The 27,892-nt window shown below is 43.8% G+C and overlaps 2 protein-coding genes across 3 annotated transcripts; one reads left to right on the plus strand and one right to left on the minus strand.

Annotated features, from left to right (window-relative positions):
* On the minus strand, window positions 1-26,593 carry tfb1m (transcription factor B1, mitochondrial). 2 transcript variants are annotated; one of them, XM_061082975.1, is made up of 8 exons: window positions 26,563-26,593; window positions 25,419-25,563; window positions 24,722-24,873; window positions 24,414-24,522; window positions 24,172-24,323; window positions 23,553-23,672; window positions 1,823-1,950; window positions 1-825 (listed from the first exon to the last, which is right to left on the minus strand). In XM_061082975.1, the coding sequence occupies exons 2-8, from the start codon at window positions 25,549-25,551 to the stop codon at window positions 546-548; spliced, it is 1,074 nt and encodes a 357-aa protein (XP_060938958.1). In that variant the 5' UTR covers window positions 25,552-25,563; window positions 26,563-26,593; the 3' UTR covers window positions 1-545. The 2 variants fall into 2 exon arrangements, with proteins under 2 accessions (XP_060938958.1, XP_060938960.1); XM_061082977.1 differs by having other exon boundaries at window positions 26,554-26,592.
* Window positions 11,176-11,907, plus strand: LOC133016080 (claudin-20). The gene has a single exon (XM_061083395.1). It carries the CDS (start codon window positions 11,179-11,181, stop codon window positions 11,905-11,907), a length of 729 nt encoding a protein of 242 aa, XP_060939378.1. The 5' UTR covers window positions 11,176-11,178.
* Window positions 26,594-27,892: the final 1,299 nt, after the last annotated feature.

Raw genomic sequence — 27,892 nt, forward strand, 5'->3', positions numbered from 1 at the left:
TTTAAAATAAAAATGATTTTAATAGCAGTCCTCTTCTTTTAATACATCAATTACCAGCACTTTCCTCCTCCCTTTAAGCTCCTTGTCCCCAGTGACTAGCAACAATGGGAAAATAAAATGGCCTGGATATGGTTTTGCCATGTTGTTCCTCTCTAAATCACCCTGAAAACATTGTGACGTTCCTTTCAGCTCCCAGGGGACAATGTGTTATGTGAGTTGGAACTAGAGTAAGAATTGAGACGTGGCTGTTAAAGAGCTCTTGTGGGTAACTCGCATGCTTCCTTTACTCTGCCAGAGACGCACAACTCTGCTTGGACTCGTCCCGTCCCAGAACAAATGCTCCCTCCAGGATCTTAAAGTGCCTCGTGGCCCATGTCTCTGTCCCAGGATTTCATGTTCACCGATAGGTGACTACCGCTCCCTAGGCGCAGGGAAAAAACATTTTAAAAATGCATGCTGATGCCAGGTGGAAATGTCGAGGCTAAGAGCAGTCTGTTGTCTCCCCGTGCTAACAGAAGCTATTAGCGGGCTTCTCTTTTCTCTTTTCAGCAGGGTTGCAGAGGGCTTGGCGGTGCGCTGGATGCTCTATCCATCAATGTGTCCATCGGTGCGTTTTTCTGCCTGGTGAGGTGCTTCATCCCGAGCTCCTCTCTGTACTCGTACGTGTTGAGAGAGGGTTCCCGGCTGCACAGATGAGCGTAGGCATCTGCTAAAGCCCTGATGTGAGGGATGGTGAGTTCGGTGGGCCGCAGGATGGGATCCACATCCGCCTTCTGCATCATCTCCTGGGTCAGCTCAATGCGACACGCCTCCGGGAACAACTTTCTGCAGGAGGGGGGGGGGGGGGGAGAGAGAGAACAAGAGGCGAAATGATCGTACAGATTCCTACACTCAGGTCACTTTGATATCTTAATGATCATGCAAGTTTAATGGCAGTATGAAGCTCAAACAGAAAGAAATTATCCCAGAGCAATTATTTCAAATCTGTGAAGTTAATTGAAATCACACAAAGGGCTGGAGCTGCTCATGAATTGTTAATCTGCTCTACGACAACGCAACATCAAGGGACGTACGGCATCGAGACAAAAAACTCACACAGACCCAAAAAAGGGCAGCTATAATCTAAATTTCAAATTTTTCACATTTCTTGCCGACTCCCAAACCTAAAAAGCTCTCCAGTGCAGAGAAGCAGCCATGTCACATTTCCCTGCCTGAGCCTGTGCTCTGTATTCTCCCTCTACAGGTGGGGGGGCAGCAGCCGGCTCCACACACTTTGCTGTGCAGATGCTTTTCAGGCGCTTCACCGCCGGAGCCTCCTCTCCAATTTGGTGCTGCTGCCGCCAACCCACTGCATTACATAAAATATGCTCCCTCGTTCTCCTATGCACCTCAATGACTCATAATTGCTGCTCTCGTTCACACAGCCGGGGTTCTTTTGTCATCCAGGGCCCACGTGCACTCTCCCAACAGGCAAGGGGGCGATGGGCAGCACATGTGTGTGGGTTTGTTTCAACAGAGATCTGCGGCTGCAACGATGCTCAGAGTGCGGTTACGGCAAGTACTCAAAGAGATGATTGTTGGAGTGGAGGGGAGTGGGGGGGTGACAAAGGAGAATCCACATCCTTTCTAATTAATGATTAGAAGAAGATGCTGCTGCAGTCAGAAAACAGTGAATGAAAAATGTAGAGGAGTGAATGATAGATGAGGATGAGACAGAAATAAAAAAGGAAAAGACTGAAGGAGAGAGAGTGAGAGAGAGAGGGAGAGAGGAAGGAAGGATAGATGTTTTACAGGCTTCATCAAGTTGTATAATCAGGCTTACTCTACTCCTTTATGGCAGTGCTTCCTGCGGAACTGGAATATGTTCCTGACCACTCTCTCCACCAGCTTGAAGGGCTGCTGGATCTGGGGCTGAACCAGAGGGGTGAAGTGCACGACTCCCACGTCTACCTACACACACACAAACACACACAATCACACACAGACACACACACACACACACAGCGGGAGGAAACCAAACAGCAAGGGTTAAAATCAGACTGCTACGAGCGCACGCATGGGAATGTAGAAAAAGACAGTGTCAAGGAGGCGGAGGAGGCGGTTGTGAGGAGGAAGGAGAATACAAAGTGTGGTGAAAAATGCGGGAGAGAAAGGTTGCCTGACAAATGGTGGGAGAGATACAAAGAAGAGAGAGAGAGCGAGCGAGAGATCAACAGACTGGGACAAAAGAAAGAGGAGAGGCTGACAAATAAGATGACGCAGCATGGCTGGCTGGTGAGCTGGTTCCAGTTGCCACAGTAACACCTGTGCGATGGACCATAGAAACCGAGCCTCAGTCTTCCTCTTCTCGTCACTGCATCACCACAGAGTTACTTAATACCTACGAGCCTGACTCACTGTGGAACTCGTCTTCTCATCCCACCGTCTCCCGTCTATCAGACTCTTCCACTGGAGTGTACACAGAGTGGAGGTTAGTGAGGCTGCTGCTCTAAGAGACTCACTGAGCACAGGTAGTGATGAACTGATGGAGAAACTGTTCCCATCAGCACTGGCTGTGGAAAGGTCAGCTAGTAGATTATCTTAAAGAATGTGTAAGGAATGAAGCTTTTTGAAGGTCACCTTAGCAGAAATAGTCTAATTTTACTAAATAGACCTTTAATTTTTAATTTAGTTTAAATCGTTATAAATTATATAAAGACATCATATTTTAGTCAGTTTGTTTAAGTTTGCATTTCTACTGCCAGAAGCTGGAGAACTTAACTTATATTTTAACTATATTATGCTAATATATAATTACGTATCCGATAAATTTAGCTATTTATTCTTTACTTAGCTATTTATGATTTTCACCATTCATTTATTCCTTTTAATGAACTATTATGAGGCTTCTTTCCAGTGATTCATTTCAGATAACAGAGTGCACGCCCTTAAATGTAAATTGTGAGGTATTTCATTAGCTGACTTAATTTGAAAAACATATTTTTTATACCTTGGACCTGTTCAACATAATCTTATAAGATTAAGCTCACCGAACTCATGAGTCACTCTGGTGAGGTTTCATCTGGCACAGTCAATCTTTTAATTTCCACAGCACATTTTTGTATTTCTCAAACGGTTGATTAAAACTTCCCACATTCCAATAGATATATACACAATAGAAATAATTGGTGGAAAACATAGTACACATCATGGACATTGTATATTATCTTGTCTCCACTCTGCTAACTGGCTAATCTATAGTCAGCAAGGAGTTGAGCTCAGTGGGAAGCTAGGACGGCAATTTAACAAGAAAGCTCATCTCAATTCAACTTTTAAATTTGAAAGCCATTAACGACAACTTACAATTTTTTTTTCTATTTGTCTTATCTATTGATTTGATCTGATTACCCCCTATTTAAATTGGAAATGTTCTAGACATATATTTGTTATTTCACTTAATATTAAAAGGATTTACATTAAGTTAAAATGTACATTCTGTGCATTGTAATTCTTTAATTCTTTACTTTTGGCTGAATGATTAGACATGTTGATTTTTCTTTCAATCAAAAAGAAAAAGTTCTGCTTTTCCCCCCAAATGAATATAGTTATTCTCTAAGGTGTGCATGTTGCCCCTGGTTGGGAACCACTGAACTCTCGAGGTGGCGGGTGGGGGGGGGGACCTTGGCTCCACTCCCTCACTAGCTGCCAACTCCCGATCCTCCGTGTGTCAGCAGTAAGCTGACATGACACTGTTGGAAGTGATCGTGCCCGACTCGGCAGAGCGCAGCTCTCGCACTCTCAGACCCCCCCCCCCCCCCCCCCTTAAACTTAAAGCACAGATAGATCCACATGTTCTCTCCTCTATTGCTTCTTGTAAAGGATCAGCCACAGCTGTTAGGATCAAAGGGAAGCAAAATTCATTGACTCTATTAAATCCATTTCTGAATCTCTAGATCTGTGTGTCCGTGTTGAACCCCCCCCCCCCCCCCCCACACACACACACACACACACACACACACACACACACACACAAAACGAGCCATCATCTTCAGAATGTGTTTCACATGAAGCTGTTTACGCCTGCAAGTGATAGCTTAAGGAGGTGCAGCACAGTCAGAGTGAGGGAGCACTGAGGAGGGGGGGGGGTGTACTCAGACTAACTGAGCAGACACTTACAATGGGGAGAAAAATCAGCAGTGTTAGTCATAAAAAGAAAACATTTTATTGCCCATAAGTGCTTTTGGCTCTGAGTGCCTTTCAACATACTCCTATAGAGAGGGAAATCTCAATGGAAAGGCATTGGTGTTTCGAAAAGAAAAAAAAGAAGAAGATCGACAAGATGAGAAGAAAGAAGAGAACAGCCGTCATATGCAGGTTTGTACAGTGAATGGAGAGGAGGCAAAAGTTGTGCAGGAACGGAAACAACACACAACTTTTAGAGATAAGGAAAAGATGCTAAAACAGACACACAAACAGAGGTAAAAACACACACACCCAGCCCTCCTGCTGAGCGACATGCCCTGAGCAGAGTGCTCTGTGCATCCTTGAAGCTCGTGTATTTCTGGACCAAGTGACTCACTCTCGTTCACAGCTGCCTCACGCCTTCTTCTGGGCTAAGGGGGCTAGCGTTGATAATTAGGGGAGGGAAAAGAGAAAGTGGTCCGAGTGTGTGTGCAAAAGATTCCTAATGAGCTGTTTAGATTCCCTCCTCCTCGGTGAAACACAACAGGCAGCGCTCAGGGGCACTTGTAAACCGTCGCACTATCTCTTATCACATCTATAGATCCCTGTGTAGTCCGGGGATGCGTGGCTGCTGCTGAGTTTCCTGCCGCAGTGGCTTTTAATGGGACGGCATGTAATGGAGTGGCGGAGAGCGAGTCCACAGCCCTGGAGGCTATATGTGCAAATAATAAATAGGAGAAAGCGTGTCACTCAGGAGTGTGCATGTGGTGTACAGCTGTAAAGGTGATCTCATTTTAATATAGAGTTTTGCCTCGTTAAACACAGTCTGATATTGGGTGATGTCTTCGTGGTTTATTTGTAGAAGCTGCATCATTTGATTTGGAGCCGAGTTTCGTGTTATGACAATTCAATTGCGCCACCTGTCACGCCGACACGAAAAGCAGTTTGGTCGGGATTTTCTCTCTGGAGTTGCTTCCCTCTGTGCTTTGGTGATGCAAGATCAGACCACCATCTGTTAGAGAGGAGCAATAAAATGGGGAATGCCTTTAATTTCACTCTCTGCCGGAATAATTAGGCCATTTATATTCCGCACTTCATGATTTAGGAGGAGCACGGGGTAAAAGTCGATATTGGGACTATACGGGCAACAGCATTTCAGCCATCAGCTTGTCCAAGTCACTTTGCTGTTATGATTTATGGATGGCCTTGCTACACGGCTTCACTAGGCAGCACCAGCGTAATATATCCCGCTCGCTGCCATTAATCCTCCCCCTGATAACCTCAACATGCAAGGAAACTCCATCTTAAATCACCCGGTGTCACCTGGGCCTTCCACCGAGCTGCAAGGAAACATGCCTTCACTCGTCCACCCCTCCCCCCACAAAACCCCTAAAATACTCTGAACTGGGGAAGCAGACTGACTTATTGACCCTATTTGACAAGCTTAATATCTCCACCTCCTCAATGCAGACTCCTTTTCTCTCACCCCCTCCCCTCCCCTTCTCTTGGGGGTGCAGTAGGATCATAAAGCAGACAGAGGCTGGAAATGCTCAGATGGTAATCAGTTCTCGTGGGCTTGAGCAAGCAATCGTGTTTAGCGAGTGAATCATTACCACTAATTTGGCCACAAAATTAGAGTGTTACGTAAGGACCTATACACAAGCTCATGATAATTCCTCTTGCTCCGAATATCGCAATCCAGCTAATTTCATCAGAGCTTGGTATAATGAGGACCTCCAACATTCGCATGGACTGAGAACCTGCTTCTCCTCCCGTGAATGTTAGAGTAAAACAATTTGACAAACCGACAGTGACTACGTTTACATGGACGACAATAACTCAAGCCTGTTTAAGACAATTGTCTGAATAAGACACTGCCATGTTAACAGCTTTTTCTAAATACCTTAAACTGAGCAATAATCGAATTAAACATGAGGAGTAATCTTATTTGCATTATCTAGACATGTATAGGTCTTGATCGCATTATAATGTCCTACTATAGTTTCCACAGTATTTTGCGACATGGACACATGGCAGTTAAAAAATACATGACGACTTATTCGAAACAATAAGAAGGAGCTGTATCTCAAGCAAAATTAGAGAGAAAACAGCTAAGTTGTATACGGTAGCATTGTACATTCAGAAATTTCAGGTTGGGGTTTTACAACTGGCGGTTAAAGTCAGGCTATGCTTTATAACTTGTAAACAGGAATATGAATGTTAAATTCAATTAGGAAGTCAAGTAATAGTCAAAATATTGTCTTGTGAATAGGGTCAATCGTCAGAATACTACTGTAAACGTAGAACCCATACAACCTTGCCAGTCTTCTGTAAAAATGTATTATTCTGCTCAATACCCTCGTGGAGCTTGAAAAGGGCAAAATGTGACAGATCTCAATCTAAAAGTCACGTAACCACTTTTGTCAAGACCTTTAATGACCCAGTTGAGCACAATACTTACACATCCATCTTGGGCATTACCATATTTCTTGTGTTTGACCTTGCCAAAGCTCGATAGGGAACTCCATTACCCCAGCTTTGCCCTGTGGTTCTCCCAGCTCCCCATTCCCCCATTCCCACCTCCGACTTCTCCTTCTTGGCGAGTTCTTGCCCAATGGCATGTGAGCAGTAATTTGTCATGTCCCTTTAAGCGTAACCAAGATGGGATGGCAGGGGCCCTGGGGCACCAGCCACTGCGCTACCTGAACCACCGACACTTGCGCTTACATAATGGGAGGTTCTGGGAAAGAGCAAGAGGGGGGGATGGAAGAAAGCTATATACGGCCCGGGAATGCAAGACGGCTCACAACCAAGGGGGGGAAGAGTTGCATTAATTATGACAATACCTTGAGAAGACATCCTCCGTTACATCAGAGGAGGGAGACAGCCTCTCAGAATGGAGAAGGCAACAGTCAATGCCGCTGAACACACCAGGCTGATGTTACTGGAGGGGTTTGGGGAGGAAAGGCTTTGGCATACTTCCAATTAAAACGCCCCCGGCATGCACCAGGACACTCAAGCCTGTCGCCCTGGTCTTTGACAAGAGCAGCTCCACGGGGAGACGCTTTCGTCATAGGAAGCTGAATTATGCCCCAAGAATGCCAAGTTTACTGGACCAGTGGAAAAGACAACAAGGGAAAAATTGTTTTGATGGGATATTTATAAACTCATAAATGCCATTTCACAATGTTCACCAGGGAGTTGATCTTAAGGGAGTAAGCTGAGACTGTTTCATCAAGCTAATGCCGGTAATCTCACGACATGTCACAAGTGTTTTGCCCGAGACAGGTTCACACCCGTTATGTGTGGCGAAACTGAACCCGGGCCCTGCTCCACAACAAGATTGCATTGACAGCCACATCACAGCGATGACACGACACCTTGCATCACCGCTGTGAACAAACCGCCTTTGCGAGATGATGGGCGCAAAAACCAATTATGCAAAGGGAGGACATAAAAGAGAAAAATGCAAATGGCACGATAAAAAAAAAGCCTCTAATGTGGGCAAAAAAGAAAAGCGGGGCTGGTCCGGCTGTGCCTCGAGAGCTGTGCTGCAGAAAGGGGGGTGGGGGGGTCTGCTGCGAGGTGATAAAATAAAAAGGGGACCTCGCTCGTAATAGTCCGCAATATCTTCACACATCACAGCGTCACACGTCTGCACTCACCGGGTGCATGTGAACTGCATTTTGCTTTTCTCTCCTCCCGTCTTTTCTATCCCCCTCTTCCTTTCGTCCCTTTGCTCCATAGTCTATTTATTTATTTATCTTGCTCCCCACAGAACAACACCGGCATCAGCACTTAGGATCTCATCGGTTACAAGGAGATAGGTCACACACACACGCCATACTGTAGTGTGTCTACAAAGAAACAGGAAAAAACATTCTCCTCTTCCTGCTGCCGAGGTGTCCCAGGAGGAGGTCTGAGGATGTAGTATTGAAGGTCGACAATAACCTCCCACTGGAAGGTGTGCACCGTTTCTGCATGCTGGCCAGATCTCATTTTGAGAAAGGGGTCTCTGAGGGGTTGTTTAGGGGAATAAATGGAGCGACCACTGGGCCATTGTAAACAAACGGATCAATAGCTGAACAAATCAATTGCTACCAACCTATCCACATGTAATGTCCTCACATCAACGTGGTCAATGCCTGGTCGTTAGATTGCGAGTGGGTGGGTAGGCAAGAGTATTTCCCCCAGCTGGCTGTTTTTGCCGATTTGCCCATGCAGCAAAATAATAGCAACACACATCTGCTTTTCCAAGGTTATCAGGTCTGTTAGTTTCGTCCGATTTTTTTCCCCCTCTCTCCCGTTTTGTCCTCTTTGTCATTCATGAATCAGGGCCCTGCTAGCCACTCCCTCCCTTGTTTTGTACGTCCTTTACAGAGAGAAGAGGGAAGACGGGGTAAGACAGGGTAGCAGCTGTGAGTTTTAGCCTCCTGCTGACTGACGCCTGATGAAGATGACGCTCCAGGGAGGGTCAATTTTTGGCATGGTGGTATACTCACACTCTTTTCGACCAACACATAAAGAAACAAAGCTTTGTAGAAATCAATCTGGTTCTAACGATAGCAGTGTTCCTTCTTCTTGTCTTAATGAGATTACTCTTCCCAGTTGTGTAGTGGGGCTATGTTTTGAAATCTTATCCAACTTTGCATCTTGGCAATTTCTTATCTTCATACAGCTTCAGTACTGTGTTATGATTACCGAGCAACTCGATTCAAGGATGGTGTGGGGTTCCTATGTGGGTTAGTTATTTTACATTACCATGCAAAGGAGTTTTCCTATCCAAAATCTGAGGGGGCAAAGTGTCAGTATTATTCTACATAATTTATAATAATGATCTTTATTTATAGAGCACTCTTCAAAACACACATTACAAAGTACTTTACAAAGGCAGCAAGTTATAAACAGACAAAGAAAGCAGGTTAAATTAATAAGTGTATAAATACACACAAATTGTGAAATTTCTACCTTTATTTGATGTAAAGAAATTACAAAAGGATCCTTTCTTTGTTTTTATTCTTTAAAAAAAAAAAAAATTTTTCATTTCATTACTTTCCTTTACTACGAACTCAATTATCAAGGTTTATAAAAATGTTTACTAGAAGTCTACTAATCCCTGTTTACAATGCACTGCAACAACTGCATTTGTTTAAATATTATATTTTGGTCTTTCCCCTAGAAAAATCATCACACAGCTGCAAAGTGACGGGAAACGGTATAATTTTAATACAACAAAATGTGCCTTGAACATAATTACATGCTGGCTGAGGAGGTAAGGTAGCCTATATGGGCTGGGCCATATTAAAATATAAATAATTGCATGGTGTTACATTGAGTAAGCACAGTGAGGAACACTTGATTACTCAACCTCAGATTTGTGAAATGTTGTGCTGTTTGTCATTCTATTTATATTTTTGAATAACAACAGCTAGGATTTTATTGGTCTAGACAAATTCCAGTTGAAATTTGTAGAAATCATCTATTTACTTTAAATTTTTGTGACAAGGTGATGACATCTTCATTTTCTCATATGGGTAAACTGGCTCTTACAGCTTTTTTAAAAAGGTAATTCTTGAAATGGACTGATCTTTTAGCTATATCCGCATTAACTGCTGTTTCTGAAGTTGTAGTGTTGAGACAGAAACCACACACACACACACACACACACACACACACACACACACACACACACACACACACACACACACACACACACACACACACACACACACACACACACACACACACACACACACACACACACACACACACACACACACACACACACACACACACACACACACACACCGGTGCGAGAGAGCGAGGGGGAGGGAGAGAGAGAGAGAAAGAGAGCGGCTCTCGCGCTCGGCTTCATTCCTCTCTGGCTCGTGCCGAGTGTGTGTGGTCTGTCTGTGTGTGTGAGTGTCTGTTGGTGAAGATGGGATGTCCTCCTCTCAAACACTGTTGCTAAGGAAATGGACTTGAATGGATCCGTGGCTCGGGCTCAATCCTCCCGCTCGCCCCCCTCGCCAGCCCGCTGCTGCTGCTGCTGCTGCTGCGTGTCGGTGTGTGACTGTGTGTGTTTACAGGAATCACTGCGAACAGCGTGACGCGTCAGAGCCAGCTCTGCACCAGCCAGGGTAAGAGATCATTCCAACATCGCTTTCTTTCTTTCTCCCCTCTCCCTCTCCCTCTCTCCTTCCCATCACACCATAAAGCAACAGCAAACACTCAGACGAAGCTGCAAGGTTATTCATTCTAAGCTGTAACCATCTATTTAGCCAAGATTAGACCGGTCACAATGTAGAAAGTCAGACCAAAAACGATATTTAAAAAAAGAGCTGTACATCCACAAGTTTAATTCTAGCGGCTCACTAAATCGTAACCAGTGATCAACCACAGGATAAGCAGGTATCATTGTTAAAAAGCATTCTCAGTTTGTTGGATAAACAGCTACAAGATACAGTTCGTGAGAGAGCTGAGGGCGCTGCAGCTTTAAGTCCACATGAGCATTGCAAATACCACAAACTCATTTCTCCCTCTCCAATAACACCTCTATGGGGCGCCGGGTAAGGAGAAGGCAGTAAGCACGTAGAAAAATGCACACATGCACAGCCACCCCTGGTGTTTTTGCTTACCTGTAGTCAGCCACAGAGCCAGCTCTGATCGCCCCTGCCTCATGCTCCCCCTTTGTTTCCAGTCAGAAAAAGTCTGCGCTTGTATGAGGGTGAATGAGGGGGAGAGAGAGAGAGGAGGGAGTGCAAGGAGATTCGCTCACTTCAGTTTCTCATTTCCATCACTCTCCTCCAGGCCAGTGGAGCTGCGGCTGAAGAACTGAGGAGCTGGGGGATTTGACTGGCAGCTGGTACACACCACCACCGAGGGAGAGAGAGAGAGGCGGCTGGGGCAGTGGGGTCGACGAGCCTGGCTGGCGCTGGGTGAATGCTGCCAAGCGAGGACAACGGCTGAGGAGGCGGCATCAGCAGCAGCGGCAGCATCCACTTTTTAAAAAGGAGTATGGCATCCACGGGCATGCAGATATTTGGATTTGTCCTGGCTCTGTTGGGCATCATGGGTGCCATGGTGGCCACCGTGCTGCCCAACTGGAAGGTCAGCGCAGACGTGGGCTCCAACATCATCACAGCCATCTCCCAAATGCAGGGACTGTGGATGGACTGCACATGGTACAGCACAGGCATGTTCAGTTGCACACTCAAGTATTCCGTGCTCTCACTACCTGCGTACTTGCAGACCGCCCGCACCACCATGGTGCTGTGCTGCGTGATGGCTGCCATGGGCCTCTGCCTTGCATCCCTGGGACTAAAATGCACACGTTGGGGAGGTGGACGACGCTCCAAGCGACACGCTGCAATCGCAAGCGGTGGCTGCTTTTTTGCCGCAGGGTTTCTGTGTCTGGTTCCTGCTTCCTGGTTTACCAACGAGGTCATCACCAACTTTCTGGACTCCAACGTGCCAGAGAGCAATAAGTTTGAGCCTGGGGGCGCTGTGTACGTTGCCTTTGTTTCAGCAGGATTCCTCTTTGTTGGGGGGTCCATCTTCTGTATGTCCTGTTCAGGGAAGCGGCATGGCCCCCAGGACATGGTCCTGCTGCCTCCACCTGACAAACTGCTGCTCCAGCAGCAGCAGCAACAGCTGCTTCAGCAGCAGCAGGAGCTCCAGCACCAGTACTGCTCTCTCTCCCCATTAGACAATAAGACGGGCTACAGCCTGCAGGACTATGTGTAATAAAGCAGCGCTGTGTATGCCACGGCAAAAGGGAGATGAGCCGGAGGGGAAACCATCACGGCTTATGTTGCACACTTGGCTCTACTTTACATGGAGGTGGAGAAAAGACGAGAGAGGAGGGCAACAACTTTGAATTCATTTCCCCCCCTTCTCCTCTATCTGGCTTTTCTCCTTTTCTTTCTGTTTTGCAAGCACAAGCAGTGGAGGTATTCCCTAAGCAGCGGCTTGGAACAAACAGCGTGAATGTGTAAGGAGCCAGGATAAGGTGCTGCAGAATGGGAGGACGCCGCTAACCAAACGCAGACACCCTTCATCACAGAGAGAGTTCCCTGGGGAATGGATTAAGCAAATAAGGAAGGCTCCAGAGTAGATTTATTTTCCTCGCCAAAGGTTTGAATTGAAAGAGAGAGAAAAAAAGCAATCATTTAGCTGCTATTTACAATCGTTTGGTACACTCCCATTTGACGAACATAGGCAATATAATGCCTGAGAGCAGGAGGTGGAAGCCCTCTCATTTGCAAGCCATTGTAGTTTTTTCGTATACTTACCCACTAGAATGCTACACGGAAATGACTGAACTAAATGGTCATACTTATGTTAGCTACTGATGTTGATATGTTGCCTCTTAAGCATGCTGTGTGGAGCCTGTCTGTGTATTAATACAGAGGAATGCCTGGTTAGAAGACTGAGACATAGCCACACAATGCCTGTGCCTGAAAAGCTGTAGAAACATTACCCTGTTCATAGAGGACTGTCAGGAGGACTAGATGTGGGCTGCCGGGCTGGGACTGAGACCTACAACGCAGACAAACGGATGCCTGCCTCTCTCTTACTCTGCAGGTGGAGATATGAGAGAGATGGAGAGAAGAAAGATTGATAGAAAGATGCAATCCTCCAGCAGGGGAGCATCTGATACGCTGTTTTCACATTTCCGTCCGCACCGAAATGAAAAAAAAAAAACGAGAAAAAAAAACATCCTGCCTTTAAGTGACAGCCATCCATCTCAATCCATTCCTGCACCCCCTCCCTCATGCACGCCCAGCCCGCGCACACTTACACACGCTCTTGTGCGTCTCCGTTTACACAGTAAACACTCCAGACACGCCGGCTCTTTGCATGTGCTTTTCACTCTTGTCATCCTCCTCCACACTGCCATGGAAACAGAATTCTGCCTTCAAATCTCTTTATTGTCTGAGGGTATGTGCTTGTCAGTCAGTGATTCGAAGTTGTTGTTTTTTTGTGAAGGGGGGGGTGGTCTCTCTTTGTCTAGCCATGGCTCCAGAAGCTTTAATCAAAGCCTCTGCTTATGCTACATTTACTAATCCCCCCTCTACAAGTCAGGGACAAGAGGCAGCATCCCTGATACATAGGTTTGGAAAATGCTTTACATTGCTGCCCACTGCTGCGGCGTCTATACCATAGTCTCACACACAGGGCTGAGCAGATGTTTAATGGTGCAGTGGCAGAGAGGCAAAACATAAAATGAAGCAGAGAGCGGAGAAGCTTCTTTAGTCATGGTCGACCGGGTGGCTGTGTGGCAGGCAGCTGAAAAAGGTTTGAGTCATCCTCCATATGTGACTTGTTTTCCAAGTGCGTCAGCAGTGTGCAGACGCCACCAGCCTGCACCTGCAAGGAGGTCTTTGTGACTTAAACTGGGGCCACTTGGCTGTGCCGCCGTTCCCTCCACTTCCTACCCGTCAGTCTCATCATTTCATTTTCAACCCACACCCTGTCCCTGCTTATGTCAAATGTCACATGGATGTGAGCGCTAACAAGAGAAAGCTGATGCATGCTGAAAAGCGTGGCTGCCCGACACACACATACACACCAAGCACGCATAAACTAAACTCACACCTACTCATATGTCATCAGCACTGTCACGCTTGTAAACGCTCATGCTACAGAGTGTCAGCTTTTTTTGTTGGAGGGAAGGATATTGTCTTTTTGTGTTTAGTCAAGTGATGTATAGACGTGCACGTTCCCCTCTTCTCTCTCATAAACATGCTGTTCCTGGGGGAGAGCAGATGGCTAAGCCCAGCTCGCCACCTGCAGGCTGCTTCCTGCACGCCACGGGCATCTCTGTGGGTAACACTGCCAGCTCTGGCAGCCCTATAAGGTTCAGGGTTCCACCCCACCCTGAGTTACACATCTTTGCCCGGTACAGACTTTAGGACTGGCCTCCTGACAATAACTCACTGCCCAGGCACCATAACCAATGCAATAAACAAAGTAAAGAATGTGCCATGTCATCAGCTAATACTGACACGATATGTGTTTGCAGAATGTGCCAAATCGTCTCATGATGACACGTTTTAATACTATCTGGAGTTATTTCTGTTTATTTTTTTATTGCGTTGTTTGTACATGAATAATACATTGGCAAATGTTTTATGGATTTGTGATTTGTTCTGCCAGACTAAGTCTCAAGTCGACTAGATGCTTGTGTATAGTCCAGCTCAGCTTTTGAGGGTTATTTTAAATCCTCTTCATTCCTCTTTTTCTCAGAGCACAGCGAAGACCACTCTGAATGAGTTTCATCTGGGTGACACGAGTGTGGTATTTTATAAATGAACACATGAAGAAAGTATTTTGTTTTAAGAAATCTGTGATAATCTGTGAAATCTGTACACAAGGATCTAAGCGTTTAGATGTGTTTTTGTTTTTACCGAGACTATCCTCTAGATTATTTCATTATACAATACCATGTTCATACCATATCTTCTTTATAAGAAGACCTATACTTGTGTTCCTTTATTTGACAGCAGTTTCTTTCAAAAGGCTGAGCCGCTGGACCAGCACAAATTCATAACACACCTGGCGCTCTGGTGAAAAAAAATGAACCATCTCTGTCTGCTAGGATTCAGCAGGGAAACAGGAGCTAGAGATTTCACTGTTTTTGTGGCTGTGCAGCTTGATCATCAGCAAGCAAATATCATTAGCTTATAAATGGCCAGAGTGCAAAAGTGACTAGGTCCTAAAAAGTCTAAAGAGTAACATCTCTCCTGCGTCTACTTGTACCAAGACACTGATTTATCATTTTGATAACTGCAGCTTATTTTTGTGGATGCTTTAGCACTTCTTACTTTGCCAGAGCATATTTGTGATGATGAACAGTTCACAAGTTCTGATACAGTTGTCTCAATGTGCTTGTGCAAGTAGTTCTATTTTTTACCAGTAAAACTATTTTGTGAAAGCAACGTGTCTGATGTATGTTGTGTGTTTTATGTGTGCCTTATGTGTGTGTGGCTGAAGAGGATGGAGCTGGCCTTCATCTCCCAGCCAAGACACTGTTGGATGGTAGAGGCTGTGCTGAACGGAGGCTGCAGACAGGCTGTTGCTACGCGTGCAGCACCCAGCAAGAGAGCAGCATCCGTCCAACTAAAATATGTATCTATAAAACATTATTATGTGCAAATGGGTTTTGAAAGAGCGAGAGATGGATTATTTTAATACCACAGCCAACCTGTTCCTGTCATCCCTGACTGAGAGGACAGCATTAGACAATAAATTAATTAAATTATAATGGCACCCATGGGAGCTTCATGGAACGCAAACTATCCCAGTCGCCCAGTTCATCTCGTGAAGCCACGAGTTAAATGACTACATGTAAAGTAGCTGATGATAATATGCAATTAAATTGGCTGAGAAGGAAACAGCTGAATGATCCACTTTGACTACCGTAGTATAAAAGAGAGTATTTATATAAATTGAAATAGAAATACAAAAAGAAAGGGTCTCTAAGAGTGAACATTCTCACAGAGCCATATAACGACAACTGTAATTAATAATGATATTAGGGGGACGCATAGATGAAATTAAAAGCCTGGACGTAAACAACAGAAATTATCGAGAGGAAATGTTTAAGTCAATATTGAAATTGAGCTGAGACAATAAGTCAGTCAACAGAAAACCTATCTGCAAGACTTTTGACAACTGATTCATTGTTTCATACGGTTTAATAAATAAAAAAGGCAAATATTCTCGGATTTCAGCTTTTCAAATATGAACATTTATCTTTTTACTACTGACGGATTAACATGAAACCTGGTGGAAGGATGCAGTATACGTCAGAAAAGAACCCATCTAATTTTGGTATGATTTTTGACTTTTTTCTCTCTTTCTTTAATGTTGTGTTAAAGGGCCTGTTACAGTTTGGCTGATTTTCTATGAGAATAATTCATGGATCTTAATGAACAAAAATCATGTTTAGAGCTATTAATATTCACGAGTGTGTGAAATGGGGTCCAGAGTCAAATAAAAATGTCTATATATCATGTACTGAATATAAATGTGGTTTCATAAAGGGACAGTTGGGCCATGGCGAAGGTATGCACTCTGAGTTCTATTCTATTTTATCATCACATACAACGAAAGAGGCAAATTTGTGGCTAGGGGACATTTGGTATTTTTGCTTTAAAAATTGTACAATGCACATCAATTGTCAGATTAGGTGATTGTTTCTTTTTTGACGTATCATAAATGTTGGTGTTGCTCAAACTACTATTCCAACTTGTAAATTAACATAGCATCACATTTATAACATTTATTTACAAAGGAGGAAAACTTAGATGTCGGAAAAATTGGTAGAAATGCTAAAAGCACAACTTCTGCTCTGAAAAATCTGAACAACCTGAAGTATGAAAATGTTAAAAGCTTTAATGCTTCAACCAGAGCTAGTTTCAAAATTAGGAATACTCCACAGAATGTGCTTCAAATTTAATATCTGTCACATATAACCTGATATACGGCTCAGATGGAGCGCTTGTTAAATAGTTACTTTCCAAGAGAAGATTTGTGGGCTCTCATTACAGCTGATTGGACCCTCACCGACACCGGCAGAGTGAGAATGTGCTTTCTTGAAACAAACATGGATTATTCAAGGCTCTCTCTATCTCTCTCTCTATCCCTCTTTCTCTCACTCCTCTCAGTTACGCAACAAGAGTGCAGATCAAATAACTACTCCTCTCGTGGGGAAACACTAATAAGATCTGCTCCTCTGTGTATTTAACCTATATTTTCCATCAAAGGCTTTCGCCCCGAGTCGCTGCTATGAGAGATCTGGAATGTGAGCTTAGATGAGAGGAGGTGAGCGCCTGTCAATTTCAGGTAGGGGTTAAGCGTGTGTAAGACCTCTACTTTGAACCACACTGCCACAAAGGATTTACAGATTATTTACCCTTCTCTTTTTTAGATTAGTAAGCTTCTTGACCAGCAGATAGCCTTTAAGAATGTCAAGGAAAAAGAAATGGGAGACAAAAAAGAGAAAGACTGCTCACAAAAGCGTAGATGCCCTCCACCACACACGCTCACATGCCGACACAGAGAGGTAGACATCAGCTCATTGCTCAAAATGCAAGCACCCAAAGCACACCAGTATATCACCATACTTAACGTCTCTTTGTTTTGGACGGCTGTTACTCTGGAGAAGGTTCATGCTGAAGATATAATGTGGCCGTCAACGCTGACGGAGAATGACCTTCCTTTGTTGGAGCCCCCTCCTCCGGACCCAGCGCACATGTGAGGCTGTAGAAATAACAGCAACGACCTTGGCTGTGCAGTAAACTGCTGAGAAAGGCTATAAGCTATGGAGATGACAAAAGGGGAGAGCTTGTAAGAAAACAATACACCCTGACAGTTCAAAGAAGGCCCTTTAATATTTCAGCTTGGCACACGGGGCAGGAGCGCGTGGCTTGGAGGATTCTGTAGGCTGAAGGTGAGTGAGGCTAAACTGTTGGAATGTGCGGACGCAACGGTGGAGATTATGTCTTAGATTAGAGATGAGGAAAATGTATTCATGAGAGCAGAGAAACACAACAAGAAAAAGCTGAGGCACAGGCATTCTCACACAGAAACAATCAATTAGATTTGTTCCTCTTCAGTCGTCTGTACAAAACCTTCATCAGCACACCCACAAAATCCAACATTCTAGGGCTAGGCATTATGGCCAAGATAAAAATCCTCTTATTAGTCGATAATTATCACGATAAATGTCACATCATAATTTATTTTTTCGTTGAAAGACAGATTTTTGCTCCCGAGTGAAGGTTGTTGTTTTAAACTCTTCTTTAGTTTGAAGTGGAAAGACGTGTCACACAAGTGCATTAACAGAAAACATAAAAACAAAAGCCCCAACTTCGCTGCAACAGCCACTAGAAGGAAACACAATCACAAGGCAAGTGACAGCAACAGATGATGACAATGAAACGGCTTATTAAAATGTTATGTCTGTCTATTTGAGGTGTTACGGTAGAAATGCTTGGAGCAAACAATAAGGAGGCATGCACCTGTACGGCAACACTTCAAATAGAGAAGCATCAAATGTTAAGCGGCGGCTGGCTTGTCTGGGTTTTCACAAAGGACAGCTCACTGGTCCACAGCTGCATTAAGTTACTCTGCTCGTTTCATTTTGTTGTGTTTCCATTGTGTGGGTGTTGTAGTTGTGTTGTCCCTTTTGCATTTGTGTTTTTCAATAATGTGTGAGGCGTCTCGGCCACAGTAGCAGAAAATGACAAACACTTAAAGAACAGCAAAACATTCTAAAAGTCTAAATAAGATAAATGATGTGCATTTTGTTATATTGCTATTAATGAAAATCATAGTGATAATCATATTGTTTCAATACTGAACCAGACTTCAGCCTCTAGCTCTAAAAATCCTGAAATTAAATCATGAAATCGCTCTATGTGACGGGTTTTCTCTTTCACTTCTCATCAGTGGTGTCTTTGCACCACTTGCAATTTAGTTCATTAGATTTGTTTATTTGAAGCAGACCGTGTTTCTTTGGGACATTGGTTTTAGCATCGCTCCTCAAAAACATCTGTGTATTCTCCTGACATGCTCACTGAGTCAACAGAGCTAAATCTGCTAAACTCCGAGCACTGACTCCACTGCACCCGGCACACTTTTTTGTTAGGAGGAGAAACAGATCTCTGGAGATATTCGTACGCCAACTCTGCCAACCTTGGCGTTTTGTTTCGGAAAAAAGGGAGGAGGAGAGTATTTTTAGCTTTTTCTTTACCTTGGGTCTAGAATACATTGAGATTGAGCCTTCAGGCGCTTACCGCACTGGCTCGAGTCATTGAAATAACTTTTCCTCAATACTCTTGATACCGTGTTTGACCCCGTTTACGAGATAGGCCTAGATGAATTTGTGCGACGGCAGGTGAAAGAAAAAGAAAGCAATGGGGCAGAGCAGATTCCCGCTCTTCACAGTTAGGGGCGAAAGCTGGGCCACTTCGGGTCACAGTGAAGATATCCATCACTGCCAGAGCAGTACACTGGACTGAGGCAGGTCACATTCAACACTGAAACACCCTGTGACTTCAATGGATGGACTTATTATGATACTTGAAAACACCAGCTGACCCCAGAAAAAAGAAGTAGTAAGACAGAAAGAAAAATCCCCGGCTAAAATGTGTTTATATCTGCTAAATCTTCACAGCACAATCCAAACACTCCCTGACAACTGCCGGCCGTAATGGATGCTCAATGCAGCATTAACAAATTTAATTTAGGCTCCACTCATCTGGCCTGTGCTCTTGGTGGATGATTGTGTAACAAGGCGAACATCTGTAGGGCTCTCCTCCTGCAAGGCTCAGTTAGTTGGTGGATGATGGCTGATGACTGGCCCAGACAACCATATGCTGGAGGTACGCCTCACTCTCCTCTCAGATCCATCTCTGTCATGAATCTGCTGCTCTGTACTGGTGTAGATGAAGCTTTGCTATGTACACATCCCATTTATCTATTCCTTCTCTTATCTTTTTTCATTCAATAGATCACATCAAGGCCAAAATACTTCTTAATTTCATTTGCGTTCTCTTACATTCAGTCTCTATCTTATCTTGCCCTTTTTCTTTTAGTTCACTATGGTTTTAGTCAGTTACCAGTGTGTCCTCTCCATCCATCTTTTACTTTTATTTTTATCCCCCACCTGGTTATCACTCCATTTTCCCTCTTTCGCATTTTCATTCTCCAACTCATTTTCTGGCACCGGTTCTTTCAGCCATATCATTTGGTTTATCTGTCTCCCACTACCCTTTTTTCTCATTATCTGCAACAATGAACACCAAAATTGTACAACATGGAGCATCCCTACAAAAGAAACAACAGGTCGCTCATGATGGAGCATCCATTGTCTGATTTACAGCCCTCAATGTGACGGACAGAATTTAATTTACGTAAATCACATTCTGCCTAGATACAGAGAGGCGCAGGGGAAGACACACTCTACTCTTTGCAAATTAGCTACTTTCTATGTTAAGAGCCAGTGACGATGTATCTGGATTGGATGATGCTGATGTTCGTGCTGAAGATGCAGACGCCTTGATGGCAGCGTGCACTCTGAAACTCCTTGACCCCTGCTCAGGATAGAATATAAATTGGAAATTTGTATAATGACTCAAGCCGACGGAGAGCTTGTTTCTACATTCAGTTTACTTCCTCACAGAGATCTTTTGGTTATATGTACAGCTGTGAATGACAGAAGGGACTAAAAGATCACTCAATTTGTCCATTTATGTGAGAACTAGAATGTCTCTAAGAGGAACGCAAACCTTCACAGAGGCTAAACAATCCTACACATGATTGTCCAGTTCTTGAAATGAGCTGATAACCTAAACGATTTGTCATAAAACACAATGCTAAGCAGTGGAAAGTCAAGATCTGTGCATTATTCCCTGCTGGAGCAAACAAATAAATTAATTAATTAATTAACAAACAAAAAAACAGACCCGGGTGAAAACATAACCTCCTTGGCGTGGGTAATTAACAGGAGATAAGTGACTAATAGGAAAAGGGAGGCAGGTGTGATCTGCAGCAGCACAGATCGAGGGCACTCTGAGCCTGGGGGTGGGGGGGACGCCATCGAAGTAGCCAATTGCCACTCACTGGAACCTTCAAGGACAATCTCAGTCACTCAATGTGACACGAGCGAGACCGGGGGCGAGGGGAACAAGGCAGACGGATTAAACATCAAGGATAAGCGCCTATCTGCCCACCTTATACGTCAATATGGGCCCCAGCAGCTGCTAATGTAAAATGGATTCAACATTTCCCTTCTCATTATCCTATTAGCCTGCATCGCTCCGGTCCTATAGGTCCGAGTCAACCAGCCAATGAGTCGCTAGTCTTCCTCTTCCCCTCCCGCCTTTGAATAATGTGATTTTCGCATTTTAGAAAGGTTCAGTAATTCCAAAGCTTTGTCCGTGGCTCTCTGTGATCTATGTTTGTCTGATTACAAACTACTAAATGACCTCAGATGTTTTTTTCACACTCCACTAATTGCCGTATGCGTAGTATAGCACCTGCTGCTGCATATTTTACCCTTCGCCGTGTTGGAGAGTTGCCATTGGCGATGTAGAGGGACGACACGTGAAACGACTGACTGATCCCTAATGTTATTTTCTGATAGAGATGTTCAAAATTACCACAGACAATTGTGACAAAAATCACACAAAAGGAAACAGAGCCTCTATTGACATGGCAAATACATGACGAGAGCAGACGGAAAGAAAAACCAACTGGGCTTCAAACTGAACAAATCCCTCTTCATTAAGACAATCACTGATGCCAAAGAGGGAAACAAGATAATGTGAATAATCAGACCACTGAGCTGATTTATTGGCTATAGGTATAAGGGGCCGTTACATACGCTCCCTGAGAAGACCGAGGAAAACAAGAGGCAGAGAGGAATATAGAGGGAAAGACCCTTGTTATTGGCAGTTACTCCAACATTATAATTAGCGTCTGCCAACAAAAGGCAGCATTCATCCATTGTGATTTTTATAAGAAGCTCTATAAGCAGCATACAGTACAAACACTCAAGACAGAATCCATTAAAACGTGTCATGTCCTTTATGTATTCTGACAATCTATAGGTCTGTTTGATCGTTAACCCATTGCTTAAGCTAGAAGTCTAAATTCATGTGTGTCACAACCTCAATCCCCCCTTCAACCATCACTTTGATGTCGTCCCATAAATCAGGCAGGACGTTTTTAGTGTTTATGCAATTGTGCATAATTACTCTGGTGTGCACCAATAAACAATACAGAGCCATAGGGCTTTTCATGAATTATCCTACGGCACATACGAGTAAAAAAGGGACCTTGACAATGTAGTAAGAGTGAGACAGTCTCAGCACACGATGTGCTCTCTGCTCTTTATAGGACACCAGTAGGAGGAGGCCTGATCATCAAAGAGCCATCATCTCTCCTAATGATATCAATTCGACCAAGTGCCCATTAAAACATTTAGAGGGGATAGATGGCCTGTGTGGGGACGTGGGTGGCGCTGATTCATCACGAGTGTAGTGCAAGTCCGCTCTGTTCATGTTTATACTTCCAACATGCATGCGTGTCTGTTCACGATCACGACACAGACAAAGCCTGCTGGAATCCATTAAGCTGCAGTTTGACATGCACACAAAAATAAGATTCAAGAGTAAAATAAAAAACCAAAGGAACGGCAGCTTAGTGTGATTAAATAAACATCACAAGCCATCTCTTCTAAGAGAATGAACCATGAGCTCTGGTCCTATTCACTCTGCTGGATTTCAGTGCACAGAGGAGATTAAATATTGACCAACTGTGGGTCACCTAAAGAGCCACCACTTCTTCAAGGGACTGGGAGTCCGTCTCTGACATCCACCTAACACCTATCCTCTAATTCGGCAAAAGAAAAACATGGTCTCAGTTGTACAAAGATGGGAGTGAGCCTTTCAAAAGTCTGGCGTGTCTCTGCTATCAAAAGAAAATCTCTGCGGAGCTGTCTATTAGCCAAGACTGATGTTTGAGATTTTGCAGCAGTACTTCCATATTTTTTTAATGTGGCTCCTTTGTCCGACTACAAATGCTAGCCCCCGAAAAATAAAAAAACATTGCATTCTCATGTTACATAAGAGTGAACGCCTATCTTTCACCGCTGATACAAGCAACCGGGGCTGAGCGACACACAGAGAGATATTGGTCCTAAAAAAAGAAGCAGGCCCTCATTACAAGGCGCAGTGTGATCGTGACACATCTGAAATATCCACCAGGCATCGTTACAACCTAGAAAGGGTCCAAAGACAGAACAGACACAACACTGATTCAACACGGTCTTAATGAAGCCTTGAAGCAAGAGGAGCGAGGGAGGGATGAGTGACTGTGACGAGACGACGGACTCTGACAGAACCAGGGGACCAGATGAGGAGCGGAGATGAGGAGATGCGAGAGGGTCCCGCTGTTATCATGGGGCTGAGAGCTGTGAAATAGTAATGTGTCCATTTGGCACCTTCGCCAAAGCTAGTAATGACATCCAGATTCAAGATTACAACTTTTAAAGCATTCAGAACTTTCTTAAAATTCTTAACTATTTTTATGTGTAGGCAAAAAAGAAGAGAAGGGAAGACAGGGAAAGATCTTGAATAGACAGTAATAGAACAGCTCATGCCAGTACATTGCAAAGGTCAGCACAAAACTAAATTCAAACAGACCATCACACGTCGGCCAGAAGCACAATCTGATTGTCAGGTTTATGAAAGTGGTCCGAAGTGGAAAAACTATTTATTTTTCCAAATACAACCAAACAAATCAGAATCCTTGAATTAAAACTGCTTAAATGCACTTAACACACTGCTTGGTTGCTTTATTTTGTTGATTCCTACCTCTGGTTTTGGGACGAAGGCCCGGCCCGGGATGGTGAAGCAGTTGCGGACAGTGCAGAGATACTGAGCCATGACGGACAGACGGCTCCTCTGTTTGCTACCCGTGCTCGCCGTCAACCTCTGGATGGAGAGAACAACAACTATCAATTGTTGCCACATATATTCAGTAAGAGCAGGCAATTTGTTGAAGTCACATGATGAGGTTGTTTCAAGCCTGTTCATTTGTAAGCAATATTACATTAAAACAACTTAATAGATTTCTATAAAATTGGAAGGATGCTGTATGGGACAGGAAAAAAGTCTTTAAATTTTGGGGTCAATCAAGACCAGGAAGTGGATCCAGGCATTTGTTAGATCGCTTTCTTTAACATTGTGTTTTTTGACATTTTCACAGTTTTACCAAGGAATAATTTATAGATCTTGGTGAAAAAGATTGGGCATGTTAAGGGAACTGAAATCTATGAGTGTGTGCAGCACAAAACAAAAATGAAGTCTACATAATTAAGTCCTGCTATAAATGTTTGGGACTGACCTAAAGAGCAACATAATGCTCTGTATAGACTTCACACTTAGTATTAAATGGGCATCTCAGCTTCATCGGTATCTAGTTTTCACACACCTCTGCCACCTCTTTCTGGAACGTGAGTGTGAGTCGTGTGCGTCCGTGCATGAAAGGCCCTGTCCTGTTGGCTATGTCCTCCAGCCACTTGATGATGAGGGGGGTGGAGACGCTGAATGGGAGATTCCCTATGATGTGAAGGTTTGGTGGATCTGTGGAGCCACATTTTCACACTTGTTAGTCACGTGACTTTTTTTCCTTCACACCCCACAGCAACAGCTTTTACAATTTCCAATTCTCACCTCCCTCCCATGGCTTGGAGATGTTTGATGGGAATCCTCGGTCCATCCTGTAGGTGAGTATGTCCCCATGGACGATCCTCAGCTTCCCTGGCGCTGCCTCTGACAATAGCTGTGGAGAGGAACGTGATATGACTGAATGAAAAGGTACTACGCGGTCATCAGTCACTCTGCGGGATGCTAATGATGCCACAGCTGAGAATAGATTCACTGGTTTTATGCCACTGACGGAGGAAGGTGTTAGAGGCTTTTCAGTGGAATGACCTTATGACCTTGTGCTTAAGCGAGTATCGTTGTAGCTGCTCGTTTACCTTAAGCCCAGGGATGAAGCGTGTATCCTTCTCAACCACCAGCAAGTCTGTTGCACCAGCGTTGAGGATGGAGCGGGTGAGGCCCCCGGGACCGGGACCCACCTCACACACATGGGCATCCCTCAAACTGCCTGCCTGGCGCACTATTTTGTCTGAAAAGATGGAGACACATGATCATGCTCGGTGATAAGAAGACATTTACCATCTTTGCATTCAATCTGTTAATTATATACTCACCTAATTTAACTCATGCATCATTCAAATTAATTCATACAAGGGTTTTCATCAGAGTCTCATGTATCTAAATTGTGATTAATGGCACGTGAGGTTGCAATACCTGCCTGTCTGTATGTGATGAAGATGAGTAATATAAAATATCACCTTGTCCAAGGACAAGAGAGCAGATCAGACCTGCACTGCATCACTTGAAATTATATTGAGGTCTGAGCAACGCAGGGGGCTGCAAATAATTGGCTCAGTCCATTCACTTAAGAATGAGATCAACTCAACCTCCCTGTGTAGAAAAGCCTGTTGATTTTGATGCCTTAAAGCAAAGCTACCTGGAGCAGTGCAATCAAGTGCGCTGACAAAAAAACAGTGTGGTGGAGAGAGAGTGGCAAAGAACACAAGCTCCCAGCGATTGGTGCATTGCAGACCGTGCGAACGAAAAAGAGTGTGAGGCGAGAAGAATACTAACCTGTGAGCTTCAAGTCCAGGAGAAAGTTCTGGGAGAGCTGCTTCTCAGCTCGCAGGTTGTAGAGTTTTATCAGCTCACCCACAGTCGGCAAGGGAGGCAGACGGAAAGCTGCCAGCTTCCTGGAGGCGGACATTGTTCAGGTGAACTGATGAGAAAACAGATACATGCACACACGTTAGGAGGAAGAAACTGTGACTGATCAGCTTCTTCCAGAGGTTGAGAGACAAAAATATAATAAATGTGAGGCATTGATGGTGATAACAACCTCTCGGTATTAGCATTTTAAAGCTGTTATGTATAGCACACAGCCTTTTAAGTCAAGAGCAACCTTTTGAAATGCACACGAACTGCAATTACAGTTGAGTAATTTTGTCCTTTTACAACAGTGATTCTGCATAATGATAGAGTCAGCTTTTGTTTTAACCTTTAAACTCGCACATTCATGTGTTCCCACAAACATGACACAGGATGTGGAACAGCCTGGTTTCAATCAATAGATTCCTGTCAATTCTGGCAAACTGTTATCAATTCCAATTACTTCTTCATCAGGTCATTTGATTGATTTCCATTGTGAAGGCTTATGCTTAGTTACTGCTGAGGGCGGACAACAACGAGTCTTATAATAGAATATCTGGCACCATCTAGTGGACAAGTAGCAGAAAACTAAACAACCAGGATTTAGAGATAAAATACAGGTGGACTAGTTTTACAGCACATGGTGGAAACACAAAAAACTATGTGGTGTTTACATTTTAGCTGCTGCTATTGTTCTGTTAGTACCAAATAACTTAGCACAACACCTCTCTTTTTATTTTAGGAATGAGTCACATTATCAGTAAAGACAACAACAACAAGGGATCAGCGTCACACTGACGCGACAAACGATCCCTCAACCCTTCCATGTCCAGCTGAACACTCCCCTTCAAACTCTTGTTGGGGTTTTACACCACAGAGTTGTTAGCATTTACAGCTAAGGTTAGCTTAAAGTGCAAACACTCTCAGCACAGCGCGTTATAAACGATTCAGAAATTAACCTGGAGACTCCGGAGTGTTTGTGAAAACCGACAAAAGACAGAGGACGAACTAATAAACACAACAAGGACACAAAGCAGAACAACACTCATCAGTTACACACGTTTCTCACCGGCACAGCTCTCCTCACTCTTACATTTCCTGCTCCGTCACTCAGTTGACGTCCGCGTGTCCAATGAGGCTGCGAGATTGTCTACATGGACCAATCAAATTGGAGTGGGCGCGGCCGAGCGTTGCCCTTGAAATGCTGTTCAGAGTTGATGTAATGAGGCTTGTTAGCCAGGAGGGGACATTTCAACCTTGACACTGGTTTGTTGGTTCGTGTATGATAATAATAATACTAATTAATACTAATAATGACGATGACAGTTACAATAATACTAATAAAAATAATAATTATAATAGCTTTTCTCTCTTCCTTAATGAAACCTTGTTGCATTTGTGTAAAACAATTATATTTTGCATGGCTTTCAAAGCTGCCAGAACTGGACACAGGTACTACAATAAATAAAATTCCCTGTTCAATTATGACAACCAATAAATATTATTTTTTTTAAATTAATTAATTAAATGCATGATACATATATGCACAAACAAACAAAAAATGCAGCTGATATTTCATATAATAACATTTATCTCCATCTTTAAAAGCAGGAGGTGTGATGGCCATTATAAAGCATTAGGCCCACTCATGCTTGTAAACCCACGTTATCCATCAGCCTCCACTGTTATTGTCAGGCCATAAATTAAGCTTTAGAATTCATCATCGTGTTAAACTAATTGAAACCTCTCAGCTCAATGTGATGGCCATCCTGCATGCCCATAATCCACTGCTGCTGGCCACAGATTCATTGTTCAACTGTTTGTCATGCTGAGTGATGCACAGCTGCTGAGTGGAATGAACCTTGTGGTCCTGAGGTCATCTGGCTCAGCTCAGGCTCAAAGCTCACGGGTGTCAGGACTGGAAATACCCTCCTCCCACTCAGGGGTTTGGCAGATGAGTGGCAGCTCCGTCTCCTGGTGGCGGCTGCTCAAAGCAGAACACTCTCAGAAATAAAAATACTGGAAGTCAAGGGCAAGGATCATCCTGGGTGTCCTCCTTTGGAGTAGTTTTCTGCAAAGTCACCTTCTCGACAGTTTACTTACCCAGTAATGAGACCAAGCTATCTTTGTGGTTAACAGAGTCAATGAATAAATCATCACCTGGAATTATGTTTAACAACTTTTGAAATATGTTGGCTGTCATTGTTGTCATCATTCAGTGGTAATATGGAACACATACATTTCAAATACAATGAAATACACTGATAAAGGAACAATTTCATGTACTCACAAAGTCCTACATCTTTCTCTAAACAGGCTTTCTATAAAGTTTATAAAGGTTTCATGTGACTGTTTCACCCTCTTACCAGAGGAAGGCGTCAGAGAGTCACTTCCTCAGT

The sequence above is a fragment of the Limanda limanda genome, chromosome 12 (genome assembly GCF_963576545.1).
Source record: "Limanda limanda chromosome 12, fLimLim1.1, whole genome shotgun sequence".
Classification (NCBI taxonomy): Eukaryota; Metazoa; Chordata; class Actinopteri; order Pleuronectiformes; family Pleuronectidae; genus Limanda; species Limanda limanda.

Bases quoted from the DNA above. Each gene is read 5' to 3' on its own strand.
- LOC133016080 (XM_061083395.1), top strand. From the start codon at position 11,179: ATGGCATCCACGGGCATGCAGATATTTGGATTTGTCCTGGCTCTGTTG.
- tfb1m (XM_061082975.1), bottom strand. From the start codon at position 25,551: ATGTCCGCCTCCAGGAAGCTGGCAGCTTTCCGTCTGCCTCCCTTGCCG. The intron at 24,874-25,418 runs GTTAGTATTCTT...CCATCTTTTCAG, and splicing joins CCTGGACTTGAAGCTCACAG to ACAAAATAGTGCGCCAGGCA. The intron at 23,673-24,171 runs GTGTGTGAAAAC...CTCTCCATCCAG, and splicing joins TCCAGAAAGAGGTGGCAGAG to AGGTTGACGGCGAGCACGGG.